Source organism: Dromiciops gliroides, chromosome 5 (genome assembly GCF_019393635.1).
Source record: "Dromiciops gliroides isolate mDroGli1 chromosome 5, mDroGli1.pri, whole genome shotgun sequence".
Taxonomy (NCBI): domain Eukaryota; kingdom Metazoa; phylum Chordata; class Mammalia; order Microbiotheria; family Microbiotheriidae; genus Dromiciops; species Dromiciops gliroides.
The window spans coordinates 216,159,008-216,185,791 of NC_057865.1; the positions used below are offsets into that span (position 1 = coordinate 216,159,008).

Genomic DNA, 26,784 nt, shown 5'->3' on the forward strand with positions numbered 1-26,784 from the left:
ATATTTTCTGTTCCATGTAATTGAAATTACGTGCTCTCTTTTTTAGTTGCCTTTCTCCCTGGTTTGGTTCAGACTTCACCCCCTAAGCATAGCTAGGAAAGGGACCAATCAGCTCTTTTCTTTTTTCTTATGATGCAATCTTTAATATTCATGTCTCCATCCATTTTCTGTCAGACTGTCTCCCAGTCTTCCTGGACATTCTTGTTAAATAGGAAGTTCTTTCTGATGTAATTTGTTTTTTTGATTCATCAAACCATGAGTTACTGAGTTGAATTATTTCAGATTCTTCCTGTTTTAGTTGATTGAGTCTTCTTATTTTCAACCAGTACCAAATGATTACTGCTTTGTAATAATAGTTTGAGGTCTGGAAGTTCTATTACTCTTTTATTCCCAAATGCTTTTTGTTACTTGCCTTCATAATCTAGATTTTTTTATTCCTCCAAATAAAATTTGTTATTAATATTTTGTCTATTTGTCTAGATTAAATGAGATACTTGTAAGGTGCTACGGTGCTAAGAGCACAGTGCCTGGCACATAGTAGTCACCAAAAAAACACTTTTCTCCTTCCCCCTAGCCATAAAATATCCCTTTGGCAGTCTGAATTGTATAATAATCTATAAATTAATTTCAGTAGTATAGTCATTTTTGTTATGCTGGCACTAAATAGCCTTCCAATTACTTATATTGTTTTTTATTTAAGAAGCCTTTAGTAATGGTAAACAGGTATTAAGTTTGCTTTTATAGACCAATTCCAAATACTTTGCATATTTTAGTTATTTTTATTTTTGTTGTTCAGTAGTTTCAGTTACGTCCAACTCTCTGTGACTCCAATTGGGGTTTTCTCGGCAAAGATATTGGAGCGGTTCAACATTTCTTTCTCCAGTTCACTTTACGGATGAGGAAATTGAGGCAAAAAGAGTTAAGCAACTTGTCCGGGGTCACACAGCCAGTAAGTGTCTGAGGTTGGATTTGAACTCAAGTTTTCCTAAGTCCAAGCCCAGCACTCTAGGTACTGTGGTAGCTAGCTACCAGTTACTTAGAATGGAACTTTTCTATTATCAGCTCCTTGGTTTTGTTATTATGATACAGAAATACTATTGATTTTTGTGGCTTATTTTGTAGCCTGATATTGAAGCTATTACCTCACTTGGTTTATTTGATAACTCCCTAGACTTTTAAGTAAATCATTATGTCATGAGTGAATAGAATGTCTCCTCTCTTTATATCTTTAATTTCTTTCTCTTGTTTTATTTTTATTATTTCTAACATGTTATCTTTATTTTACTTGGGTACTTATTAGAAAAGCATCTGGTGTTTCTTCATTGCATATAAAGCTAGCTATTGGTTTTAGAAAAATATTTTTTGTTACACTTCAGAAATATTTTTATTGCTACCCTGTTCTTATGTTGCCTACATTTCTCCTAATATTCTTCCCTTTACCTCCTCCTAAAAAGTCATCCTTTACAGCAAAGAATTTCTTTTTTAGAGAGGAAAAGGAAAAGGAAATTATCAAAACTGATCAAACATTTTTTTTTTTAATCTAATGATATATCCAATGTTCTTCATCTGTGGAATCCCAACTCTGCAAGGGAACCTGGGTGGTGGTGGTGGGTTTCTTATTTTGGGGCCAAACTTCCTCTGCCAGGCTCTGTGATAAGTGCTTTGCAAATATTATCTCATTTGATCCTCACAAGAAGCCTGGGAGGTAGGTGCAATTATTATCCAAATTTTATGGATGAGGAAACTAAAGTAGACAGAGAATACCTGACTTGCCCAGGGTCACAGATAAGAAAGGCTCTATCTGCTGTGCCACCTAGCAGCCTCTTATACTTTGTGCACTATTCAGTTTCCAGGTGTTTTTTAAAATTGTTTGTTTTGTTTTGTTTTTGCAGGGCAATGGGGGTTAAGTGACTTGCCCAGGGTCACACAGCTAGTAAGTGTCATGTGTCTGATGCTAGATTTGAACTCAGGTCCTCCTGAATCCAAGGTCAGTGCTTTATCCACTGCACCACCTAGCTGTCCCCTCCAGCTGTTTTTGTGGCTGCTCTCTCTACCTGCCTTCCTGTAGTTATTGTGTTTTCCTTGTTCTGTTTACTTCACTTTCCATCAGTTCACTTAAGCTTTTCCAAGATTCTCTGAATTCATCATGTTTGCCGTTTCATACAACACAGTAGGATTCCATTTCATTTGTGCACCACAATTTGCTTAGCTAATTTGTAGTGCAGCCAAATTGATGCACATCCATTTTATTTCCAGTTCTCTGCTGACATGAAAAGTGTATACAGAGAGCCTTTTTTGGGGGTATATCCCTAGCAGTGGAATATCAGAGCCAAAGGGTATGGACATTTTAGTCATTTTATTTGCAGTTTCAAACTGTTTCCCAGAATGCCCAAACTAATTCATAGCTCCAACCAGCAATGCTTTAGTGTGTGCCTATATTTATTTTTAAACAATGACTACTCCCAAAACAAATGTTGAAAACTATCTCTACATGTAACTGGAAAATAATAAAATACTTTTATGGAAAAAAAACCCCAATTACTCCCATGTTTTGTCATTTTTGCCAATTTGTTATGAGGTCAAACTTCAGGGTTGCTTTGATTTGCATTTGTCTCATTATTAGAGATCTGGAGCATCCTTACACATGGTTAATTGTTTACAATTCTTTTGAGAACTTTGCCTGCACCCTTTGATCTCTCCTCCCTTGGGGAATGGACTTTGGCCTCGTCTATTTTTTAGCTGACTGCCTATCTTAGACAAAAAGCCTTCATCAGTGATAGATGACACAAAGATTTTCTTCAGTAAACTGCCCAAGTGTCTAATCTTCTTTATGATAAAGCCTTTTCAATTTCAAGTAATCAAAATGATCTCTTATCTTTTGTAATTGCCTTTACCCTTTGTTTGGCTCATTCATGCCTTACTCATAGCTATGAAAGGTATATGACTTGCTTCCTCCTAATTTTTTTTATAGAGTGGTTTATTATGTTGGTCTAAGTCTTATTTCTGCCAATCTGCTTTACAGTGTTCCCAGCAAGTAGGAATTTTTTTCCTAAGTAACTTATGTTTACAGGATTGTCAAATACAGGGTTACTCAGTTTAATTATGTCTGATTCTTGTCTGGTATGTTCTTCTACTGATCTACTTTTCGATTTCTTACCCAATACCAAGTGGTTTTGGGCCTACTGGATTATAAAACTGCTCAACTCTGTCTTAACACTGACCTAGGGAGGTTTGGAATAACCAAGTCCCATACAGAGAAAAGCTGTCACTTATGTTGCCGGGGGAAAACCAAGGGTCCTGCAGTTTAGGGGTCCCTAGTCACAGCACCGATGTCCAGGAAGAGGAGAGCCCTGATGATTGGACACATAATTCAGTCCTTATTCTCTATATTCCCTAAATCAAAGACTTGAAAATTAGGCATGGCTACCAAAAGGCCAGTCACAGTGTCGGGGGGCAGGACGTGCTTCTAAGAAAAGTAGTATAGCTGGCAGGTATGACACCCTCCAAAGACCCAAAATGACATGAGAAGGGAACAAAGAATTGCAAAAAAGCCTTATGGAGGGGAGATGCTCACACAGTACAGGGGTGGGTGATGAGGGAGAATGGACACACAGGGCAGTCTGCTGGGGTCCTAGGTGGAGTTAGGTCCTCAAGGTGGATAAAAGGGGGGTGAGTTTTTATATGGTTGCTATCTGAGTCAACTAAAACCAGGAACTGGGGGAAGGGGCACCAGAGGAACTTACTCCTAGGGTTTGGGACAAGTGTTAGAACTAGGGTTAACTCATATTCAAACTCTGCAGACAGGAAAAGAGGCACTGGGCTGTTAACTATTTGTCTTATTCTGACAGGGTGAAAAAGCTAGAGTTTCTAGAGCCTCCAGGAAAGGCTTCTTCCTCTTTCTGGTCAGGGAGACTATTGTTTTCCTTACAAGTGCTATTCCCCATTTTTTCCTACCTCATTAAATTATTTTCCTGAAATACTGTCAATCTCTTATTCCTTCTAATGAATTTTGTTATTATTTTATCTAAAGTATCCTTTTGGTAGTTTAATTGGTATAGCATTAAACCTGTAAATTAAGTTTGAGTAGTATCATCATTTTTATTAGCATGGCCTAGCCATTAGTATTGAATATTCTTCCAACTACTTAAGTTGGTTGTTCTGTTTCCTTCAGGATCATTTTGTAATTGAACTTATGCAAATACTAAGTGTTCTTGGGGAGAATGACTCAAATATTTTATGCATCGTGTAGTTATTTTGGATAGGACTTCCTTTTGGATTGTATTATTACATAGAAATACTGGGGGCAGCTATGTGGTGCAGTGGATAAAACACTGGCCCTGGATTCAGGAGGACCTGAGTTTAAATCCAGCCTCAGACACTTGACACTTAATAGCTGTGTGACACTCAGCAAGTCACTTAACTAACCCTCATTGCCCTGCAAAAAAGAAAGAAAGAAAGAAAGAAAGACTACTGATTTGTGTAGCTTTATTTTGTAGCCCACATTCTGCTAAAGATATAGTTTCAATGTATTTTTCTGCTGAATCTCTAGGATTTTCAACGGTAAAATGGGACAGTTTGTCTCCTTTGCCTCTCTTTATGCCTTTGATTGAATTCTCTCATCTTACTGCTATTGCTGGCATTACTATGAAAGAACAGTGTAGAAAGGGGGCATACTTGCTTCACTCTATTGGGAAAGTTCTTTTGTAGATGATGCTTGCTTTTGGTTTTAGATGGATATTTCTATATAAAAAAGGTCCCTTCTATGCTGATACTTGGTAGGGTTTTGTGGCATAAAAGCATGTTGTGCTTCATCAAAGGCTTTTTCTGTATCTGCTGAGATAATCATATGGTTTGGGAAGTTTTTGTCTTTAATATGAGTTATATGGATTTCCTCATTCTTGCATCCATGGTAGGAATCCAACCAACTTGTTCATAATAATTTTTTTTGGGGGGGATAAATCGCTGCAGTCTTTTAGGAAGGATTAAAAAACAAAACAAAACCCTAGCTGTGTGACCCTGGGCAAGTCACTTAACCCTCATCACCCCACCAAAAAAAAATCAATATTTATCAATGGTATTGCTTTACCATTTTCCTGTGCTTTCTTGTTCTCTGGTTTATAGGAAAGGAGTATCATAGAATACTTTCTCAATTTCTGAGAATAACTTATTGTTTAAAGTTTGATAGAATTCTTCTGTAAATCCATCTAAGACAGGGCTTTTTCTCCTACTTTTGTAGTTCCTTGATAGCCAGTTCAGTTTCCTTTTTTGAGCTTGGGTTAAAGCAGTCTATTTGGCCCTACTGTTTTTAAAGATAACAAATATAATTTATCCTGATAATTCTTTTTATTTTTTTCTCTGGTGTGATTTCACTTTGTTCATTTTGTTGTTGTTGTTAATGTGATTTGTCTCCTCCTTTTAATGAGGGTGGCTACCGGTTTATCAAATTCATTAGCTTTTTCAGACATAGCTTTTAGTTTTATCCATTTAGTAGTCTTTGTTTTCAACTCATCCATTTCTCTTCCAAATTTCAAGATTTCTTCTTTTATTTGCTGGTTTTCAAATTCTTAAAACTGCATATTTAGCTGATTAATTCTCTTTTGCTATTTTGTTAATGCGTCTTTTTGGGGAAAATTTTTCCTCTGAGAATTGCATTAGTTGCTGCACTGCAGAGATTTCAGTGTGTTGTCTCATCATTAGTACTGTCTTTTTTTTTGGGGGGGGGGAGACAGGGCACTGAGGGTTAAGTGACTTGCCCAGGGTCACACAGCTAGTTAAGTGTCGAGTGTCTGAGGCTAGATTTGAACTCAGGTCCTCCTGAATCCAAGGCCAGTGCTTTATCCACTGTGCCACCTAGCTGCCCCCATCATTAGTACTGTCTTTTACAGTTATTGTTTTTATTCTTTGATTCACTCCTTTAGGATTTAATTTAAATTCGTTTCATATCTACACCTTTTACTTCTGTCCTACTGAATCTATTACATTATGGTCTGGGGGCAGCTAGGTGGTGTAGTGGATAGCGCACCAGCCCTGGATTTAGGAAGACCTCAGTTCAAATCCAGCCTCAGACGCTTGACACTTACTAGCTGTGTGACCCTGGGCAAGTCACTTAACCCCAAATTGCCTCACCACCCCCCCCCCCCAAAAAGAAAAAAAAACCATTATGGTCTGTAAAGGATACGTTTAATAGTGGGTTTTTTTATACTTTGATGCAATTTCTCTGCGTACTGATACATGGTCTATTTTTATAAAGAAGTATCATGTGGTACTTGACTTTTATGTGGACTGTTCAATTCATTCATATTTAAAGTTATACAAGTTAGGTTTGTGTTTTCCTTTGTTTATTTAGTACTTTAAAAAAATTCCTTTGCTCTTTTAAGGGGCTGAAGTCCTGTTTCTAAAACATACTGGCTATGTGACCCAGGACAAATCACTTAACCCCCTTCATTGGTCTAGGCGACTCTCTAAGATTGTAAATTACAGAGGAGGTACTAATCTGCATTGGTAGAGGGAATTTCCTCATTTGGGAGTTCCTTATACCAAATGAAATCAAAGGTCTAGTCTCTATTTTTACTTTGTCCTAAAAAGTTATCAATTTTGATTAAATTTCTTTGATGCAACCTAATTTCTACTGCCTCCCTTACTCCCTGCTCCTATTTTTGGACATTTACTTATTTTTTCTTTTATACATCTTTTATCCATTTCTTCCCGATTGCTCCTTCTTCTTTCAGTTAAAGAGTTAGTTCAATATCTCCCCTTCAACTTTTTATGTTTGTTAGTTTTCTTTTCTAAAAAGCCTTTCACCTTTTTTTTTTCTAAAAAGCTTTTCTTTGCTTTGTACCCTTAATTATCTTCCACTCTTATCTGGAATTTTATTCTGATCCATGATCTATTCCCTTATTTTCTTCTTCTTTCATTTTCCTGTATTACTCAGGGAGTTAAAACTTTTTAAGTATTGGGTTTGATTTTCTCCTAACCAATTTCTAGTCACTGCCTTTATACATTTTTCCCCAATCTTTTTTTTATCTGATTGCACTTTACTATTAGAAGTATTCATTTGTAAAGGAAGCAATATTGATTACTTTCAATGTGATATTGTCCTTTGGTAGACTTTAACCCAAACCCCAAACCCCAAATCCAATTCTATACTCTGCATTCCTTCCTACTGGGTGGGATCTCTTCTCGTTTGCTCTAACCTCCCACCCCACCCTCTACCCCCTTTCTGGGTGTCAGATGTGCCTAGGAGCTCACATATACCTTCTCCTAGGCCAAGATGTTGTCTATGGAAATACAAAACTGCATTAAACCCATTATGAGGGACCTCTCTTCTCTCTTCCACTGAAGGCATATGCCTTCTTCCCCATAGGTGTGTTTTTCAATGAGATACTCCCTACTGGTGCCTTAATTTCCCTCAGATTCAATCCCTCCTTTCTGTTTCCTCTTTCATTTTCCTCTTCTTGTTAAAAGTCTTAATAGGATCATCATCCCTTCACCTGTGGACTTGATAAAGTTCCATCAACCACTTCTCTTTAACTTCCATCTCCATGCTCTTTCCTCTCTGTTTATTACCCGCCCCCCGTTTACTCTGTTTATATTCTGCAGTTTTATTCCTCAAAATACTGACTCATGTGTGGGGTTCAGCCCATAATACTTTGGTTCTGCTCCTTTATTTCTTCTATTTCAGTGATTTTGTGTTCCGAAGTAGTTAATCCTCCTTCCTCCTCATCCTCTTCTTAATCATCCCCCCTCTCGGTAGTGATGGTGGTGGGGAACTGGGTCTCTCTATCTTGACAGGCTGGAAATACAGTGGCCACTGATGGTCCCAAGTTCACTCCATAGCACAGAAGCTCTGACCTGTCATAGTTAGCCCCTCTTTAGGCAGGCTGGTGCCTCTACTGCCTCCCAGGCTCACCACACTGACTATATTAGTGTGGAGACCCAATTGGCTTTAGTCCTACTGCAACTTACAACGCTTAAACTCAAGTGATACATGTGTCCCAACACCCCTAGTAGGAGGGACTACAGGCATGCACCACCATATATATGCCTCGCCCTCTTTTGCCTCTTTAGAGAAACTCTCTACCAATGGTTCAATTTTTCCTAATCTATTCATTGTTTTTTTTTGTTGTTGTTGCTATTGTTGTTTTAAATTTCTGCTTTGAGAATTCTAAATTTTGGCCTACAGTCATTCCTAATGTCTTTTTTTTTTTAAGTGAGGCGATTGGGGTTAAGTGACTTGCCCAGGGTCACACAGCTAGTGTTAAGTGTCTGAGGCCAGATTTGAACTCAGGTACTCCTGACTCCAGGGCCAGTGCTCTATCCACTGCGCCACCTAGCTGCCCACTAATGTCTTTTTAATGGATTGCATTTCTCTTGAACCATTCTGAAATCTCTTTATTTCATACGTTCAGAGCATTCTCTAATTCATCAGGCATTGGCTTTTTGGGGGTAATATTTGTTAGGAAAGCTTTTTAGTTGCTTTGAGGATTTAGTACACTCTCTTCCTTGTAGTTTCAAGATCCTGTCTTTGTTGATTTATCTATGTGCTCTGGGTTTCTTCATCTTGAAATCTTTGGTGTTTCAGCCTTTTCCCACCTCATATTCCCCAATCCCTCTTTTTCCAATTGTTTCCCTTTTGTTGGTGTGTTTATATTCCCCAACTTGGGCTGCCTCCTCTTGCATTAGGGAATTTAGGTTTCACTGGCCTGGGTTCTTACCCTGAGTAACCTCTGAGGTGACAGGACTGTCCCTAGATAGGTTTCAGTCCCCTTTCCTTTAGACCCAGTGCAGTCACACATTCTTGGCCCCAATTCCTCTCTTGTCTCTCCACCACTTTTCCTTCTTTGCCAGGTAAATTCAGAATCTGCTGGTTTTGACAGGGTAAAGGGAAAGTGTTCTGGACAGTCTTATTGCTTATCTGTGGGGCTGTGCCAGGAAAAAGGTTCACCACCTTTCTCTTTCTCACATGGGTGTGTAGAGTTAGCTGTTGCGGCAGGGGCTGGGGAGAAAGAGTGCAGGAGTAGGTCAGTAATTTCTGTAGTGGGATAGCCAAACATGTGAGCTTTAGGCACAAGCCCATAGGTCAGTCTGTGTGTCCCTGTGCCAGGATTGTGGGGACTAGTCGGGGAGTGATTCTAAATGAACACTTTAGGGATTAAAATTTTCCAGTTTTACTACATAAGAATTTTACCTTGTTGGGATTCTTTTTCATGTCCTGTGGATTCAGCTGTAATTCTCTATATCAGGTCCATAATTACTCTTCTGGGTTTGGTTTTGTTTTTCAGAGCATTAACTGACTCTGGAGAAAGTATCTATTTCTTTGGGTCTGTTTCTTCTTATACAACATAACTAATATGAAAATGTTTTACATGATTGCACATATATAACCTATATAAAATTTCTTCCTCCCTCTCCTCCTCAATCCTAAGACAGTAATCAAATTTGGAATTCAAAATGTTTTTAAAAATGTTTTAAATTGTCTTTACATAACTGGGATTTTTTTTTTGTTGGGTGACCTGCCCAGGGTCATACAGCTAGTAAGTGTCAAGTGTCTGAGGCCAGATTTGAACTCAGGCCCTCCTGAATCCAGGGCCCGTTGCTTTATCCACTGTGCCACCTAGCTGCCCTTGGAAATTTTTTTTTAAAGAATCTAGTCTACTATCTTGTTGATCCTGGGACCTGGAAGTTCCTTAATTTTGTTTCTTTTTATTTAATTAAATTTTAAATTTTTCCCAAAAGTTCTTCTTATCCTTATCTTCTCCCACCTTTCCCCACCAATTGAGAAAGAAAGAAAAACATGCCTCTTACAAAAACATACAGTCAAACAAAATAAATTCTGCCATTGGCCATGTCCAAAAAAGAGAAAGTCTCAGTCTTCACTCTGAGTCCATTACCTCTTTGTCAGAAGGTGAGTAGCCTGTTTCATCATGAGTCCTTTGGAACTGTGGCTGGTCACTGTGTTAATCAAAATTTTACCTATTCAATTTCAAAGTTATCTTTAAGATATGGGTGTTATTGCATAAAGTGTTCTCTTGGTTCTGTTTACTTTCCCCTGCAATCAGTTCATACAAGTCTTCTTTAGTTTCTCTGAAATTGTCCCACCTTCATAATTTTTTATAGCATGATAGTAATCCATTACATCCCCCAATTGATAGGCACCTCCTTGGTTTCCAAATCTTTGCCACCATAAAAAGAGTTGCTATATATACTTGTCTGATGGGTAGGAGGCAGAAACTAAAAGTTGTTTTAATTTGCATTTCTTCAGTTACTAGTGAGTTAGAGCACTTTTTCATATGTCTATTTTATTGACATCTTGGATTTCTTCCTCTGAAGTGTCCATTCATATCTTTCAACCATTTTACAACTGGGGAATGGATCTTATTCTTAATTTAAATTAGTTCTCTTTATAGATTAGAAATTAGATCTTTGCCAGAGAAATTTGCTACAAATATTTTTTCCTCATATACTTTGTTTTTTTTTCTTAATTTAAGCTGCATTAGTTTTATTTGTGCAAAAAATTCATAATTTTTATGTAATCAAAATTATCCTGTTATTCTCTCTATCTCTTGTCTGGTCAAGAACTCTTCCCCATCTATAGATGTAACAGACAATTTCTTACTTGCTCCTCTAATTTGCTTGACATTACCCTTCATGTATATATCATGTACTCATTTTGAGCTTATCTTGGTAGATGGTATGAGACACTGGTCTATATCAGTTTCTGCCAGACAACTTTCCAATTTTCCCAACAGTTTTTGTTGAATAGTAAGTTCTTGCCACAAGAGCTGGGATCATTGGGGTCGATCGAACACTAGGTTACTGTGCTTATTTGGTTCTAGATCTTTTGTTTCTCTAGATAAATTTTATATTTTCTAGCTCTATAAAGTAGTCCTTCTATTGGTACTGAATATGTAAATTAACGTAGGCAGTATTGTCTTTTTTATTAAATTGGTTCAGCCTACCCATGAACAATTTATATTTCTCTAATTATTTAGACCTGTATTTGTATAAAGGGCATTTTGTAATTGTATTCATATACTTCTTGTGTGTCTTGGTAAATAAATTCCCGTAAACTTGTTTCAAAGCTGAGACCAAGGAACCAAAAATGACTTTTTAAAACCTATTCCCCAAATCTCCCTCCCACACCCAGTGGAAGTGAAACCTGCTGCTACTGACCTCATCCAGGCAGCGCTCATAGGTCTCTCGCTGGTTCTCATTGGCCTGGGCCAGTGCTGAATTCTCTGCCTAAACAGAAGGAAGGAAAGGATAGCAAATTTATGGATTTACATAGGCCTCTAACCCATTCCTACATTTTATAGGAAAGGGACTACAGGGAATCTACCAATAAGCTACAGGGTCTGGGGTGGGAGGTGGAGAACTTTAGGGGAAAAGCCTCTTTCATATAATGACCCTCTACTCCATGAGGACAGGAATCATGTCTTGTTCCAAACTCTATCTATCTCTCCAAGGATGAAGCATAGGTCACTGAGCCAAGCAACTGATTTTAGGAAAATTCTTTTACTATAACAGAACCCTGCCTCTGACCCCAGGAAGGGCTATGTCTCTTTAAACACCAAGGAAGGTAGAATATACAGGAAAAGAAAAAAAAATCGCTCCCCTAAGGAGTCCTTAGAGGGGAAGGAATGTAAGACAGGAAGGAGCTTTAATAGAGAGAGGGTAGAGCTGTTGAGGTACAGTGAGACACTCAGCTTAGGGAGCCCCTGGGCTTTGGGAGGTGGGGAGAGAAAAAGAACACAGAAAGAAGGGAGTGGCTTATCTCCAGCTATGCTGGCCATGTGATAAAGGAAAAGAAAGGGCAATACTGAAATGGCTTCTCTGCTGCAGTATCACTAAGTGTGAGGGTGAATAGAGGCACTCATGTGAGAGACTCATCCTTTGGACTCAAGGGGATAAAGAAGACCATAGGATCACTAATTTAAAAATAAAAGGGGTCTTAGAGGCCATGTAGTGCATTTTACATTCTACAGATGAGGAAACTGAGGCAGAGTTATACATACATGTATAGCTATTAAATGGCAGAGTTGGGATTTGAACTTGGGTCCTCTAGTTCTAACCCAGTACCAGTTAGCTCTCTCCCCTAAGAGATATAAAGTCTGGGCAGCCTGGTTTAGCTAGGGGGTGTGTGAGACTAAGCATTTATATAGTACCTAGTATGTGTCAGACACTGTGCTAAGAGCGTTTTACAAATACAATCTCATTTGATCTTCACAACTACCTTGCAAGGCAGGTGCTACTATTATTCACATTTTACAGTTGAGGAAACTGAGGTAGATAGAGGGGAAGTGACTGCCCAAGGTCACACAGTTAGTGTCTGAGATTGAATCTGAACCCAGGTTGTCTTCCTGATCCCAGGCCTAGCGCTCTCTCCACCAACACAGGTACCCTGGTTTAGCATGGTACATGCCATACCCAATTCTTGGGATTAAATTATAGCAGAAACCCCCAAAGTTCTCCTGTTCTAACCAATGTCACTTTCTCAAATCTATGGACCAGAAAATCCCTCCTGCCCCACTATGATCTTACCTCCAGTTCCCGAAGTCGATGCAGAAGCTCTTGGCAAGTCCCCAGCTCCATGTTACTGCTGCCTCCTGGCTTTGGGGTCCCAGGGTCCCCAGCCGGTTCCTCCACTGCCTGAGACATCAAGCTCTGGGAAGAACAACAACAAAAACCCAGAAGAACCTGAGCAGGGATTGTGGAAGGGAAGAGATTCTAACTTTCAATATTACTTTTCTTATATACTCTACATATTACTTATTCTTTAGTTTTCAGCAGCAGCAGCAGCCAAGTATATGATATCACAGGGGCAGGGTATAATAGGGGAAGGAATATTGATCTGTGGTGAGAAGTCCAGGGTGCTAATCTAGAGTTCACTTCTGGGGTCTCAATTTCTTTATCTGTAAGATGAAGGGGGTGCAGTGTAGTTTAGGGGTTACCAAACTATTTCCATGGGCCAAATGAGCTAAGAAAGGTTCTTATATATAAAAATAAGGTTTTATTCTATTTAAAAACATATAAGCAGGGCAGCTAGGTGGCGCAGTGGATAGAGCACCAGCCCTGGAGTCAGGAGTACCTGAATTCAAATCCGGCCTCAGACACTTAACACTTACTAACTGTGTGACCCTGAGCAAGTCACTTAACCCTAATTGTCTCACTAAAAAAACAAAAAACAAAAACAATAAAAATGTATAAGCCCCTTTTTTTAAAAATTTTGCTCTTTATTTATTTTATTTTCCAGTTACATGTAAGGGTACTTTTCAACATTCATTTTCATAAGATTTAGAGTTCCAAATTTTTCTCCCTCCCTCTCTCCCTTTCCTCCCCCCCACAGATTGCAACCAGGTTATATATGTACAATCCACAAGTGTATTTTTTTATCAATTCTTTCTATAGGGGTGCATAGTAAGCTTCCTCATTAGTTCCTTGGGATTGTCTTGGATCATTGCATTGTTGAGAGTAGTTAAGTCATTCACAATTGCTCATTGAACAATACTGCTGTTACTATGCACAATGTCCTCCCAGCTCTGCTCACTTCACTATATATCGAATATATTCACTATATATATTCATTAGTCTTTCCAGGTTTTCCGGGGATCATCCTGTTTGTCATTTCCTGTAGCACAAGATCATTCCACTACAATCATATAGCACAGCTTTTTCCATCATTCCTCAATTGATGGACATTCCCTTGATTCTCAATTCTTAGCCTCCACCAAGAGTTGCTATAAATATTTTTTGTACAATTTTTCCCCCTTTTCTCTTTTTCATGATTACTATTGTTAACTGTTTCCCTTCCATCCTATTCCTTTCCCCATGATATTTATTCTATTATCCATCTTCTTTCATCCTATCACTCTTCAAAAGGGATTTGCTTCTGTCTGTCCCCTCCCCCACTCTGCCCTTCCTTCTTTTGCCCCTCTCTCTTTATCCCCTTCCCTTCCTATTTTCCTGCAGGGTTAGAGAGACTACTCTAATTGAGTGTGTACATTATTCCCTCCTAGCCAATTCTAATGAGACTGAGGTCTTTGAGCCAATTCTGATGAGTGTTAAGGCTCATTTACTGCCCAGATTAAATAGATTACTCCATAATAATAATAGTTGGGTGTGTGTATTAGTCCCTCCTTCAGGCAACTCTGATAAAAGGTCTTTGAGCCTTTTCTGATGAGTGTAAAATTCATTTACTGCCCTGCTCCTCTTCCATCTCTTCCCCCATTTCATAAGCCTTTTCCTGTTTCTTTCATGTAGGATTTCACCTCTGCCCTTCCCCCTCCCCCAGTGAATTTCCTTCACCCCTCAATTTAACCCTAAAGATGTCATCATCTGGCTAAGTGACACAGTGGACAAAGCATCACCCCTGGACCCAGGGGAATCCCAGCCAAAACCCGGCCTTAGACACAAGACTGCTGTACAACCCCAGGTATGTCTCCCAGCTCCAATTTTTTATGGTTCTCTAGGGTCTTGTATTTGAAAGTCAAATTTGCCATTCAGTTCAGGTCTTTTCATCACAAATATCTGAAAGTCTCCTTTTCATTAAAGTCCCATTTTTTTTCCTCTGAAAGATTATGCTGAGTTTTGCTGGTAGCGTGATTCTTGGTTGTAATCCCATTTCCTTTGCCCTCTGAAATATCATATTCCATGCCCTCGGTCCTTTATGTAGAAGCTGCTATATCTTGTGCTATCCTGACTGGAGGCTCCATAGTACTTGAATGCTTTTCTTTTTTTGGCAGCTTGCAAATATTTTCTCGCTTGACCTGAGAGCTCTGGAATTTGGCTATAATATTCCTAGGAGTTTTCCTTTTCGGGATCTCTTTCTGAGGTGATCGGTGATTCTTTCAATTTCTATTTTAGCTTCTTCTTCTAGAATTTCAGAGGCAATTTTCCCTGAGATATCTTGGAAGATGGTGTCTAAGTTCTTTCCTTGATCATGGTTTTCAGGTAGACCAATAATTTTCAAATGATCTCTCCTGGACCTATTTTCCAGGTCAGCAGTTTTTCCCAGAAGATATTTCATATTGCCCTCTATTTTTTTATTCATTTAGATTTGCTTTATTGTGTCTTGGTTTCTCATAAAGTCACTGGCTTCCATTTGTTCAATCCTAAGTCTTAGGCAATTATTTTCATCAGAGAGCTTTTGTACCTCCTTTTCCATTTGACTTTTCAAGCTGTTGACTTTTTTCTCATGTCTTTCCTGCATCACCCTCATTTCTCTTTCCATTTTTTCCTCTACCTCTCTAACTTTATCTTCAAAGTCCTTTTTGAGCACCTCTATGGCCTGAGACCAATTCATATTTTTCTTGGAAGCTTTAGATATAGGGGCCCTGATCTTGACATCTTCCTCTGAGGGTGCCCCTTGGTCTTCCTTGTTACTGAAGAAACTTTCTATGGTCCTAACCTTTCTCTGTCTGCTCATCTTGCCTTTCTTTTACTTGACTTTTAGCTCCTTAAAGTGAGGCACTGTTTCCAGGCTGCAGTATCCCAAGCTTAAGAAGTCCCAGGTGGTATGATTTAAGGAGGATCAGGTTCTTCACTAGCCTGGCCTGTTTCCTGGTCCTAGATGACCCCAGACCAACCTGCCAATCAACCAGCTTTGTGTGCTGTGGTTGTTAGCTCCAACGAGCCTGTGCCCCTCCTCCACCTGGGCCACTGCTACTCAAGTCTACCTCCTGGTTCTCAGCAGGGGTGTAAAATCCAAGTTCTGCCTTAGCACCAGCATAGACCCCTGTAGTCTCACCAGACTGTGAGCTTAGTTCCAGACAACACTGGTGCTTCAGCTGATTCAGAGGCTCTGGGGGTCTCCTTCTCTGGTGAGGCCTTCCTGGGACTGGATCTGTGTCAGGGTGACTGTGGGGTTGGGCTGGACTCCTGTATCAGCACAGCAGCTCCCTCCTTCTGACCTTCTAAGTCGTTCTTGGTTAGAAGATGATTTCAGCACATTCTTCTGTGAGTTTTGCTGCTCTGGGCATTTTCCTATGGCGTTATGTGGATGTTTTTTGGAGAGATCGTGTCATGAGTTTGGGAGCTCACCACCTTTCCTCCACCATCTTGGCTCCGCCCCAGAAGTCCGAAACTGTATAAGCCCTTCTAAGCTCACAGGCCTTAGGCTGTTATTTGCTGACCCCTGGCCTAGATACATGGTTTCCAAACTTTTTTGAGCATGTACCCTTAATATGTGTATTAGCTATTTATTTATATTTTTTTAGTGAGGCAATTGGGGTTAAGTGACTTGCCCAGGGTCACACAGCTAGAAAGTGTCAAGTGTCTGAGGCTGGATTTGAACTCAGGTCCTCCTGAATCCAGGGCCGGTGCTTTATCCACTGTGCCACCTAGCTGCCCCTGTATTAGCTATTTATTAATTATATAGCTATACTATCATGCTTTTACGTGTGTTAAAAGCTTTTACAAAAATGGAAGTTAAAAAATGATAAATTGCAATAATATTTGATTCTAGAGGAGAACCACTGGAGGCTAAAGAGGAGGAGAGTGACATGGTCAGACCCATGATTTACGAAAACATACTTTTGCAGCTGGGTGGAGACAGATTGGGAAGGGGAGAGATTTCAGGCAAAGAGATCAATGAGGAGACTACTTCAATCATTCAGGTGAGAGGGAAAGAGGGCCTGAAAAGGGAGTGGTTCTGGCAGTATGATTAGAAAGAAGATGTTGTGGGGCAGCTAGGTGGAGCAGTGGATAGAGCACTGGTCCTGGAGTCCGGAGGACCTGAGTTCAAATCTGGCCCCAGACACTTGACACTTACTAGCTGTGTGACCCTGGGCAAGTCACTTAATCCCAACTGCCTCACCAAAAAATAAAACAAAACAAAACAAACTGTTAAGAAAGAAGATGTTGTGCAGGTAGAAATGACAAAATGTTATGTTGAGAGTGACTATATATGAAGTGTGAAGGGGTCAGAGATGACACCAAAGCTGTGAACCCCATGGCTGGAAGGATGGTAGTGTCCCGTAGAGAAGAGTTCTCTAACTTTTTGGCCTCCTGACCCCAGTGGTGGTGGTGGTGGTGTTCAGACATGTGTAACTCCAATGTAACCCCATGGACAAAGTCCACATTGGGGTGGTTTGCCATTTCCTTCTCCAGTGTGTCCTTATTTTATAGATGAGAAACTGAAATAAATAGGAGTTAAGCAATTTGCCTTGGGTCACACAACTATTATGTGTCTGATGCCCAATTTGAACCCAGGTCTTTCTGACTATAGGCTTGGTGCTCCCACCGAGTTGCCGTATAACCCCTTTACACTCTTAAAAATTAATAAGGAGGGGCAGCTAGGTGGTGCAGTGGATAGAGCACCGGCCCTGAAGTCAGGAGGATCTAAGTTCAAATCCAGCCTCAGACACTTGACACTTACTAGCTGTGTGACCCTGGGCAAGTTACTTAACCCCAATTGCCTCACCAAAAAAAAAAAAAAATTAATAAGGTCCCTAAAGAGCTCTTTTTGTGTGAGTTATATCTCTTTCTCAATTTACCATATTAGAAATTAAAGGGGCAGCTAGATGGCGCAGTGGATAGAGCACCGGCCCTGGAGTCAGGAGTACCTGAGTTCAAATCCGGCCTCAGACACTTAACACTTACTAGCTGTGTGACCCTGGGCAAGTCACTTAACCCCAATTGCCTCACTAAAAAAAAAAAAAAGAAATTAAAACATCTTATAAAAATATTTTTGATCTAGTAGACCCCCTGAAAAAGATGTCAGGGACCCTCAGGAGTCCCTGGACCACAGTAATAGACAAGTTCAGAAGAGGCGTGTTTCTGGAGGAAAGAATAACCCAATGCATCTGCTACACAGCTCAAAACCCATCCATGACTACTTATACTGTGCAATGGTCTCTGTCCCATCCAAAATGAAAAGAGGAACAAGGGGCTTTTACTCACTAGTCACTGCCTCAGAACACAGTGGACAATCTCTGAGGGGTGCCTGCAACAGGCACAAGGTGATTTGAGAGTAGTTATGTTGGGGGAGTGGGGATGTGGAATTTTCCCTGGACCCTACACAGCTGCTGTTCTGGGCACCTAAGCAATGTTTGGTTACAGTTGCCCTTACAGGCAAATGCCCAGTGCAAAAGGGAGGTTGGCAGTTTGCAAATGGAGGGAAGGGAGGTGTGGGGAGGAGTGAGAGACGCAGTCTTGGAAACATTCCTCCAAACTGGTTATTGCCTCGAGTGGTATGGGACCTATCTTTCCACTCTCCAAGTATTCCTTGGGGTCAGGCCACAGCCTCCACTTTAGAGATCATCTAGACTAGGGGTTGGCAAACTCCTGCTTGTGCCCATGAGTTAAGAATGGCTTTTACATTGTAAAATAAAGTTTTACTGTATTAGCTCACAGGAAGCTGGCAGCTTTGGCTTTCTGGTGCCATTTCCTACCCCTAGATCTAGACCTGTGGTTTCTCTCCAATGTCTCTTCCAACTCTAAATCCAGTGGGTTTATGAACTCACTGATCAGACAGGGGTAGGGTTAGGTGTCAGGGATACATGAGTCTCACCTTGGAAACCAAGACCAACATATAATAAATCCCCAATTGTCCAGTCGTAGGCCAAATTTCCCACAAAACAGTCAACAGTCAAAAGACCTAGACTCTAATCCTTACACTACTACGAATCAGTTGTGCAAAGGTTCTGGCTCTTCACCTGCGAAATGCAGGTGATGATGCTTCTCCATAGGCTTCACAGATATAAACGATAAGCATTCTATAATATAATCAAGATTTTTTACAATGAGTTGAACAACTGGATTTCCCCAAATCAAACCAAACCCAGCAAGAAGTGATGCATTAAATGAGGGTCTGTATGGTGTAATAATACAAAGATAATAATAATAATAAATAATAATACAAAGTGGGGAGGCAGGAAACAGTTCTAGGGTACCACAGCTCATACTAGGGTCTTCAACACACATACTGAGGGCTCCTTCAAATAATCTAACCCCCCAATTCCTCAATCCACTTCTTTCCACAATCTGTTTCTCCACTGTACCTCACCTACACAGAGATAGTCTTCAACCTTGATCTTGCCCTTGCCCACAAGTGCTCTACTTCTGTGTTCATAAGCTCAGAAATGCCTTTATCTAATCATAAGCTTTCCATTTTTATCTTTTCCTATGCTTTACAACCTCTAACCCTGTTTTTCATCCTTATTGTGACAACTAATCCCTCCACCCTTCAGTTCCCTTCCAGGCCATCAACCCTGCAATGGCTACGCTGTCCTCCCCTCCCTATATACATCTCGATGTTTGGTGGACAATTCAGTTCTACACTTCTATAAATCCTTTGCTCCTTTGTTTTCTCACCAATCACGAAGTGCCAAACTCCCACCATCTACCTCCTTTGTACCTATCCATAGGCAGATGAACGGAGCCTGAGGAAGTCATGAAACCATGCTGACTGCTCCACTACAAATTTGTCACATAACCTTAACTGGGCCCTGCCCTCAGTAAGGCAATCCTCTTACACCTCCCTAATATATATCCCACTCACCACAGCAGTTCTAAACATGTTCATTTCTTCCCAAGATCCCCAAAACATCCCTTCCTCCTATTTCACTTCCCTTTTCATCTCCTATCACCCAAGGCATTATCCCCCACTATCTCCTCCTTCACCCATCTGAAAGAGTCAGCCTTCCTGAAGCAAAGGCCTCAATAACCACCCCTCCCATCTTTTCCAGGAGACATCTCTATTATCCTCATCTTTTCTCTAACATTTAACTTCTCCTTATTTACTTGCTCCTTCCCCGTTCCCTATAAGCATGTCCATCTCCCCAACCTAAAAAAGAAAAAAACACTCGAGTAAGCTAACCAGCCTTGCTAAGTATCATTCTTTTTTTTTTTTTTGGTGAAGCAATTGGGGTTAAGTGACTTGCCCAGGGTCACACAGCTAGAAAGTGTCATGTGTCTGAGGCCGGATTTGAACCCAGGTACTCCTGACTCCAGGGCCCGGTGCTCTATCCACTGTCACCTAGCTGCCCCACTAAGTATCATTCTATTGTCATTCATCTCCTCTCATTTCCATGAAAAAGCCCTCTAACAAAGGGTGCCTCCATGTCTGTGTCTCCCTGGCTAACACTGCTTTCTCTAATGTTACCAGTACTTTCTTAAATGCCAAATCTAATGGCCTTTCTTCAATCCTTGTCCCTCTGGAGCATTTGTCATTGCTGATCACCACCTTCTCTCTTAACTTTGCTCTCTCCTGGTTCTCCTCCTACCTCTACCATTCTCAGTCTCCTTCACTGCATCTTCATTCAGGGCACAATGACTAAACATGGGTATCCCCACAGGGTCTGTCGTGAGTCCCTCTTCTTTTCTCCCTCTCTGTTACCTCAATTGTTTCAATCCCATCAGCTCCCACTAATTTGATGATCATTTCTAGGCAGATGATATCCAGATCTATCCACAGCCTTAGTCTCTCTCCTTGGCTCCAGTCCCACAACACCATCTGCCTCTTGGACAACTCAAATCTCAAACTGGATATCCATAGGCATGTCATGCTCGAGCCATTCAGACCTTAAACTCAACACATCCCAAACTCCCCCAAACCCTACCTGCTTCCCCAACTTCCCTGTGACCTTCCAGGGTACCACCATGCTCCTAGTCACCCAGGCTTTGTAACCTTATGGTCACTTTTGACTTCTCACCTGAACTCACTCCCACAATCCATTCTATCTTACAATTTTCTACCTTCATGACACATCCATCCCTTTCTCACGCTCATGCAGCCACCACCTTGGTGCAGGCTTCATCACCTTAGGCCTATTGCTATTGCACTGGCCTTCTGACTGCTCATCTGGACCTCAAGTCTTTTTGCTGCCAAAGTGATTTTCTAAAGAGCAGATCTGTCTGTGTCATGCCCTACATCAAACTCCAGTGGCTCCCTATTACCTTCAGGATCCTCTCTTCACCACCTGGTCTCTGTGTCCCTTTCCAGTGTTCTTATACAACATGATCCAGCAACACTGGCCTACTTTATGTTCTTCATAAATGACATGCAATCTCCTGACTCCATGCCTTTTCAGTGGCTATGCCCCCGTGCCTGGAAAATTCTTCCTCGTCACTTCTGTCTTCTGGCTTGCCTGGCTTCCTTTAAGACTATGCTCAAATCCCATCTTCAGTTAAGAGGCATTTCCCAGTCCCCTCTACGGTCAAGTACCTTCCCTCTGAGATTACCTTCGGATTACACTGTATATATCTTGTATTTACATAGTTGTCTGCATGACGTCCTTCCTTTTTAGAGTGTGAGCTCCTTGAGGGCAGGGACTTTGTTTTTTCCTTTCTTTGATAGTAAGCTCTTTTTTTTTTTGGTGAGGCAATTGGGGTTAAGTGACTTGCCCAGGGTCACACAGTTAGAATGTGTCAAGTGTCTGACGCTGGATTTGAACTCAGGTCCTTCTCAATCCAGGGCTGGTGCTTTATCCACTGCACCACCTAGCTGCCCTGATAGTAAGCTCTTAATCAATGCTTCTTGACTGAGTTGGCTTTTAGTCTTGGGTATGCCACTAAGTGTATGATTCCTGGGCCTCAGTTCCTTTATTTGTTAAACGAGGAGGTTGGGTGAGATGATCTCCAGGGTCCCTTCCAGTTCTGACGTTCTATGGATTCAGAGTCCTGGATTATGGATTATTTTTATATGAATTGTGAACGTGAACCCCACTTCCACCACTGGCTCTATTTTAGAATTTTTTCATCTCCACATCTGTATCAGCTCCTCTGCCAGAGTCACTTATATCTTTTCTATAGGAGCTCTAGAGGGAATTTTTCCTAGGAAGTGGAAACATCCACTTATTCCATGATGAGTAGAAAGAAGCCTGGGTACCTTGTCACTCCAAGGAGGTGGGGCTCTGTAAGTGTGAAGATTAGGCAATACCTTCTCATTATCTATTTATTAGAAGTTGAAGACTTCATCCTCACTTATACTACCTTCCCTTTCCATGTTTTAATTCTTCAGGACAATTTCCTCCTCTAATCAACAAACCCAGCCCACTCCTTACACACAGGAGATTGAAAACCCTTACCTCTTCCCTCAGCTCAGCAATTTGGAGATATAACAGCTACAACAGAGTGGTCGCTTCGTGTCAGTCACCAGGCCTGGAATGGGAAAGCACAGAGTCATGGAGACAGAGATAGGGTATCATCTCTCTGGGGCAAACAATCAAAATACTGGTAAAGTCTGAAAATATATGCCATGTACCACACCTGCAGACGTCACATCTCTGCAAGGGGTGGGGGATGGGGCAGGGGGGGGGAGAAAATCTCTTTTCATATCTCTTCTTCGGGGCCATGCTGATTCTTTGCTTTTGGTTATTTTTATGGTTGTTCCTACCGATTCCAATTCTTGTACCCCTATCTACTTTCTTTGGACTTCAGTAAGTCTCAGGGGTGGTTAACTAGTTCCTTCACCGAGGAGTTTCTACTTCATCAGCTAAGGAAGGTCAACTATATAGTCAATGGATCCCAGAAGCCAACTCTCCACCAGAGCCTTCAAAATCCCCTAAAGCAAGATTCTTGTTTTTTCCTCATTTCCTTACTTTACTATCACTCTTTTCTCAACTAACCTCTCAACCTCAACATTGCCAATAATCCAGCTCAGCCAGCATGCCACAGGCTAGACTTTTGGCCAGAGTGATCTCCTGACTCACCCATCCCCAGCTTATCTCTGGGGTCTTAAAGGCTTCCCTTTCCCCACAATACTTACTACACTATTTTTTTAAGTTTTTGAAGCCATGGAATAGAGGAGGGTTTTATTATACAATCTCAGAGGAACTTAAAGGTATGACTTATACATGAGCAGTTGTTTTCAAAAAAATTAAAATAAGATTATGCAAAAAAAGTCATGAACCCTGAAAACATGACCATATTGTCTGAAAACAAAGGAATTCACTTCAAAAGGCAGCTTTGCCATTTACTATTTATGTGACTTTATGAAAGTCGGTAACCTCCCCAGGGCCAATTTCTTAATTTGTAAAATAAGAGGATTAGACTCCCCCAAGTTTGGGTAAAAAGGGAAATACACAATTTTTAAAACACCCTTTTGAAAGTCAGTTTGTTATTTTAGGGACAAAAAATGTATTACATATAACTTGGTTTGTTCACAAAACTATCAAGTTAATATATTTAGAAATGTGAAGGCCCCCAAAATAGAAGCTTTGAAAATTTTTAGGAAACAAGGTTTATTCCCCCTGATTTGGTTGGGGAAAAAACAACCAATAGAGTACTTGGGTTTATAAACTGGGTTTTCCTCCCAGATTTTTCCATCTGCCCTCTTCATCCTAGTAAGTCTTCATATTTTTTGAGAAGGCAGAATGGTGTAGTGGGAAACAGTACTGAATTTGGAGTTACAATGGGTGGGTTTGAAGCCTTTTTTCATTTACTCAACCAACAAATAATTAATGAAAGCTCACTAAATAGCTAATTTCCTTTTAAGTCCTGCTAGACATACAAAGATGTGTGAGATTACAAACAAGCCCTGCCTAGCAAAAGGTGAGCGCATGGCGTGCGCCCATCCAGCACTAAAAGGAGCTAGATGTCCTTGCGGAGAGATGAGACCACTTCTCATCTGACTCCAGTTAATTGTTGGCTATGTAGCCAACTTCATTCAGATCCTCTAATCCTAAGAAAGGATGACAATGGGCAAGGATCCCACCAATCCATTCCGAGCCCAGTGTGCCGGGTGACCAACCATACAGCTCCCCGTGTGGAAGGAGGGAGAAAGACCAGCACCTCACAGAGTCACACCTCCCAACTCCCTTTTAAACAATTTGAGGGTGGGGACATTTAATCTTTGTACTAGTGCCTAACACACAGGAAGCAGATGCTCAATGTTTTAGGAGAAAACATTTTCCCTCTGGACAATTAAGAGATGCCCTTTCTCCCCCACCCCTGCACATGGACCCCACTAGTCCTAGCCTAACAGACCCACAGATCAGGTGGCAAAGCTGAGGAAATAACAGGGATAGCTGCCACTTCTATAGCACTTTAAGGTCTGCAAAGCGCTTTACATAAACTGTCACTTGATCCTCACAACAATCCCGTTATGAGGCAGGTGCTATTATCCTTTTTTACAGATAAGGAAACTGAGGCTCAGAGAGTTAAGGGGCCTGCCACAGGCCCATACAGCCCTGTCCAGTCTCTGAGAAGCCATTTGAACCCAGCTCTCCTGATTCCACTCTCTCTACTGTGTCCACACTGTGACAGCTCCAACAAGGAATGCAGCTGGGAGGCCTGTCTCTTAGGCTCTGCTCTAGCACCTCCCTCCAATGGCCCGGAACCAGTCTCACTTCGCCTTCCCTCACACATGCAAGATTTCTAGGTACAGAACTCTCACTCCAAAAACCCTTTGAAAAGTGTGCACACAATGGAGTAGGAATGGGGCCCAGTTTTCTCTACCTCTCCAAACGCTCCTTGCTCTCCCCTTGCCCCGCTGGTCTCTCAGACCCTGGACGCAGATGGCACAGGCACTGTCTTCGGTCTTCTCCCCTTTCCCCTCCCCTCAGCCCAGTTCATAAAGGCTGGGAAGTACATACACAGGGGCATTCCAATTGGAGAAGGAGGAAAGGAGCCAGGCTTGTGCCCAGTCCCAGACATTAGCCAAAGTCCTGATCAAAGAGGAGGCATCCCCTGGGACTTTCTGCTATTCCTCTCAGAACTTCCTGGGGATCAAGACCAAGAACCAGGAGTTGTGTGGGAGGAACCTGTAGTAGATACTGGAGGTAGACAGCTAGGAGCTTCTGTGGTCAGGAGAGTAAGAGCAAGGCAATCCCTCAGATAACAGAATATCCCTGAACCAAACTGCAACAACAGCTGCTTTCCTCACACTCCCTGCCCCCCACTCCAGGGGATGGAACCTGTAACCTGCTTGGGAAGTCACACCGAGTTCCTCCTGCTTTCCCAGCTCAAAATCAGGAGCCTGAGGATTGAAAAGGCTCAAAGTATTACTAAGGCTTCATTCCTGAAGGCTAGCCTTAGTCTAGGGCCAGTTCCCTTGGGAATTTCACCCCAAATCCAAACCTGGAGTTGGGAAGAGGGAACCAGACAATTTAGCCTCCCCCCCACCCTTCCTGACAACTGGTACCACCAGATACAAAAACTCTTTTCACCTGTCTCTAGAAGACACATCTGCTGTGGAGGGCTGGGGGGGACTGGCTCTGAAGCTCCTGTCCATGTGCTCTGCACATGCACACGCTCACACGCGCACGCACACACACACACACACACACACACACACACTCACTCACTCACTCACTCACTCACTCACTCGCCCTCCTCTCTCGGAATTTATAGAGTTTGTACACAGGTGATCTTGCCTGGATCTGCTGAGGCAGACCCAGTGTACACAGACGGTCAAGGGCAGAAACTTTTTCAGAGCCCCACTACCAATCATACTTGCTTCTCTGAGACTCCAGGATTATCAGATGAATGCCTCCTTCCTCCAAACATACAGGGTTCCCAGCCTTAGCACAACCCAAGCAACAAAAATAGCAGCTGCCAGTGGGGGAGGAACTGGAAAACCAACACAATGGGTTTTAGTATAGGGTCACACACTAGGGGTTCTGCAGACTTGGCCCCATCCCTAAGTCCAGGCGTCTTGCCGCCTTTTATCCAGACTTCAGGGAAGAACGGGCCAGGACTTCACACCATGGCCTGCACAGGCCATGTTTCATTCTGTGTTATTTCTTTAGCTTCTGCATTTCTCAGTCCAATAGTTTGGACTCCTCCTTTAAATAGTCTTCCTTGACCACACCAGCCCAGACTGATCTCTGTTCTTTGTGTTCCTATTGCACTGATGGTAAGATATAATTGTTTCATGTAGGGAGGTAGGGTGAACTTTGATTCTTCCCCAGACAGACTAAAGTCTGGAACAATATTTTTTTTTTGATATTCCACACACAGTGCTTATTGTAGGGGCACACAGTAGGCCCTCTGTAAACACAAGCTAATAGGGGACTCAGTATATTCACTTCCCCAGTCAGGTTTTGCCTCTCTCCATTTCACCTGGAGAAAAGACTGGGAGGCAGGGATTGAGGGGAGGGAAGGAGGGAGAATATAAAATAGGGTTGGGCAAGTAGAGGAAGTTGTCTTGCCTACGAGGCTGAAGAGGCAGGAAGTCTCACCACTAAATCTCTCCTCCCCAGCTTTACCAGTCCTAGTGTTCAAATTGACTAGCATGCAGAGGGGTGAAGAGGCTACATCCCACAGTGCTTTCCAGACTTGGCCCTGACAGTGGTGATGGCCTTGAGGAGACTGCTAATCATTGCAGGCCTTAGTGTCCTCTTCTCCTTTACCTTGCAATGAGTTCCCCTCCCTGGCCCATGAAAGTTACAAATCCACCAGTCATCCTGTCCTGACCCCCTTCTTCTGCCCTATCCCCATGCCAACCCCAACCCCAGAAGAACATGGAAGCCAATACCTTTTTGACCTTCTGGCCATAAGCCAAGAATCACTACAGACCCTTTAGGAAGTGAGTCTGCACATAGGACAGTAGTAGCTCTGATACTGGATTGGCCCCTAACTACTCTAAGATGCAGGAGAGAGAAACTCTATGGGGTTACCAGGATGCATCTAAAGGACCAAGAAAAAGCAGGGAAAAACAAGGAAAGCAGCTTCTCCCTATCAACCTCGGAAAGGTGACTTAGTCCAGGACTCACAAATAGGCAGGTACCTGCTATCTATTTGCCTGACTCCCATACATACATCTCTCAAGCTTCCATAAATTCAGAGCCCCAGGGTGACCACTGGATGCCAAGGGAACAAGAGAACAGGCTTTGGCATGCAGGC

General features: G+C 41.7%; 1 protein-coding gene across 3 annotated transcripts in view; it reads right to left on the bottom strand.

Moving 5' to 3' along the window:
• Positions 1 to 26,784, bottom strand: part of NCKAP5L (NCK associated protein 5 like) — a 58,680-nt gene that overhangs the window by 22,577 nt on the left and 9,319 nt on the right. For 2 of the 3 annotated variants that reach the window (XM_043968229.1, XM_043968231.1), the window contains exons 2-3: positions 12,541 to 12,663; positions 11,173 to 11,241 (exon numbers count right to left, since the gene is read on the bottom strand). In XM_043968229.1, coding sequence (XP_043824164.1) covers positions 11,173 to 11,241; positions 12,541 to 12,663 — 192 coding nt within the window. Of the gene's footprint in view, positions 1 to 11,172; positions 11,242 to 12,540; positions 12,664 to 22,025; positions 22,099 to 26,784 lie in introns of all 3 variants that reach the window. The other variant, XM_043968230.1, reaches the window with a different exon arrangement.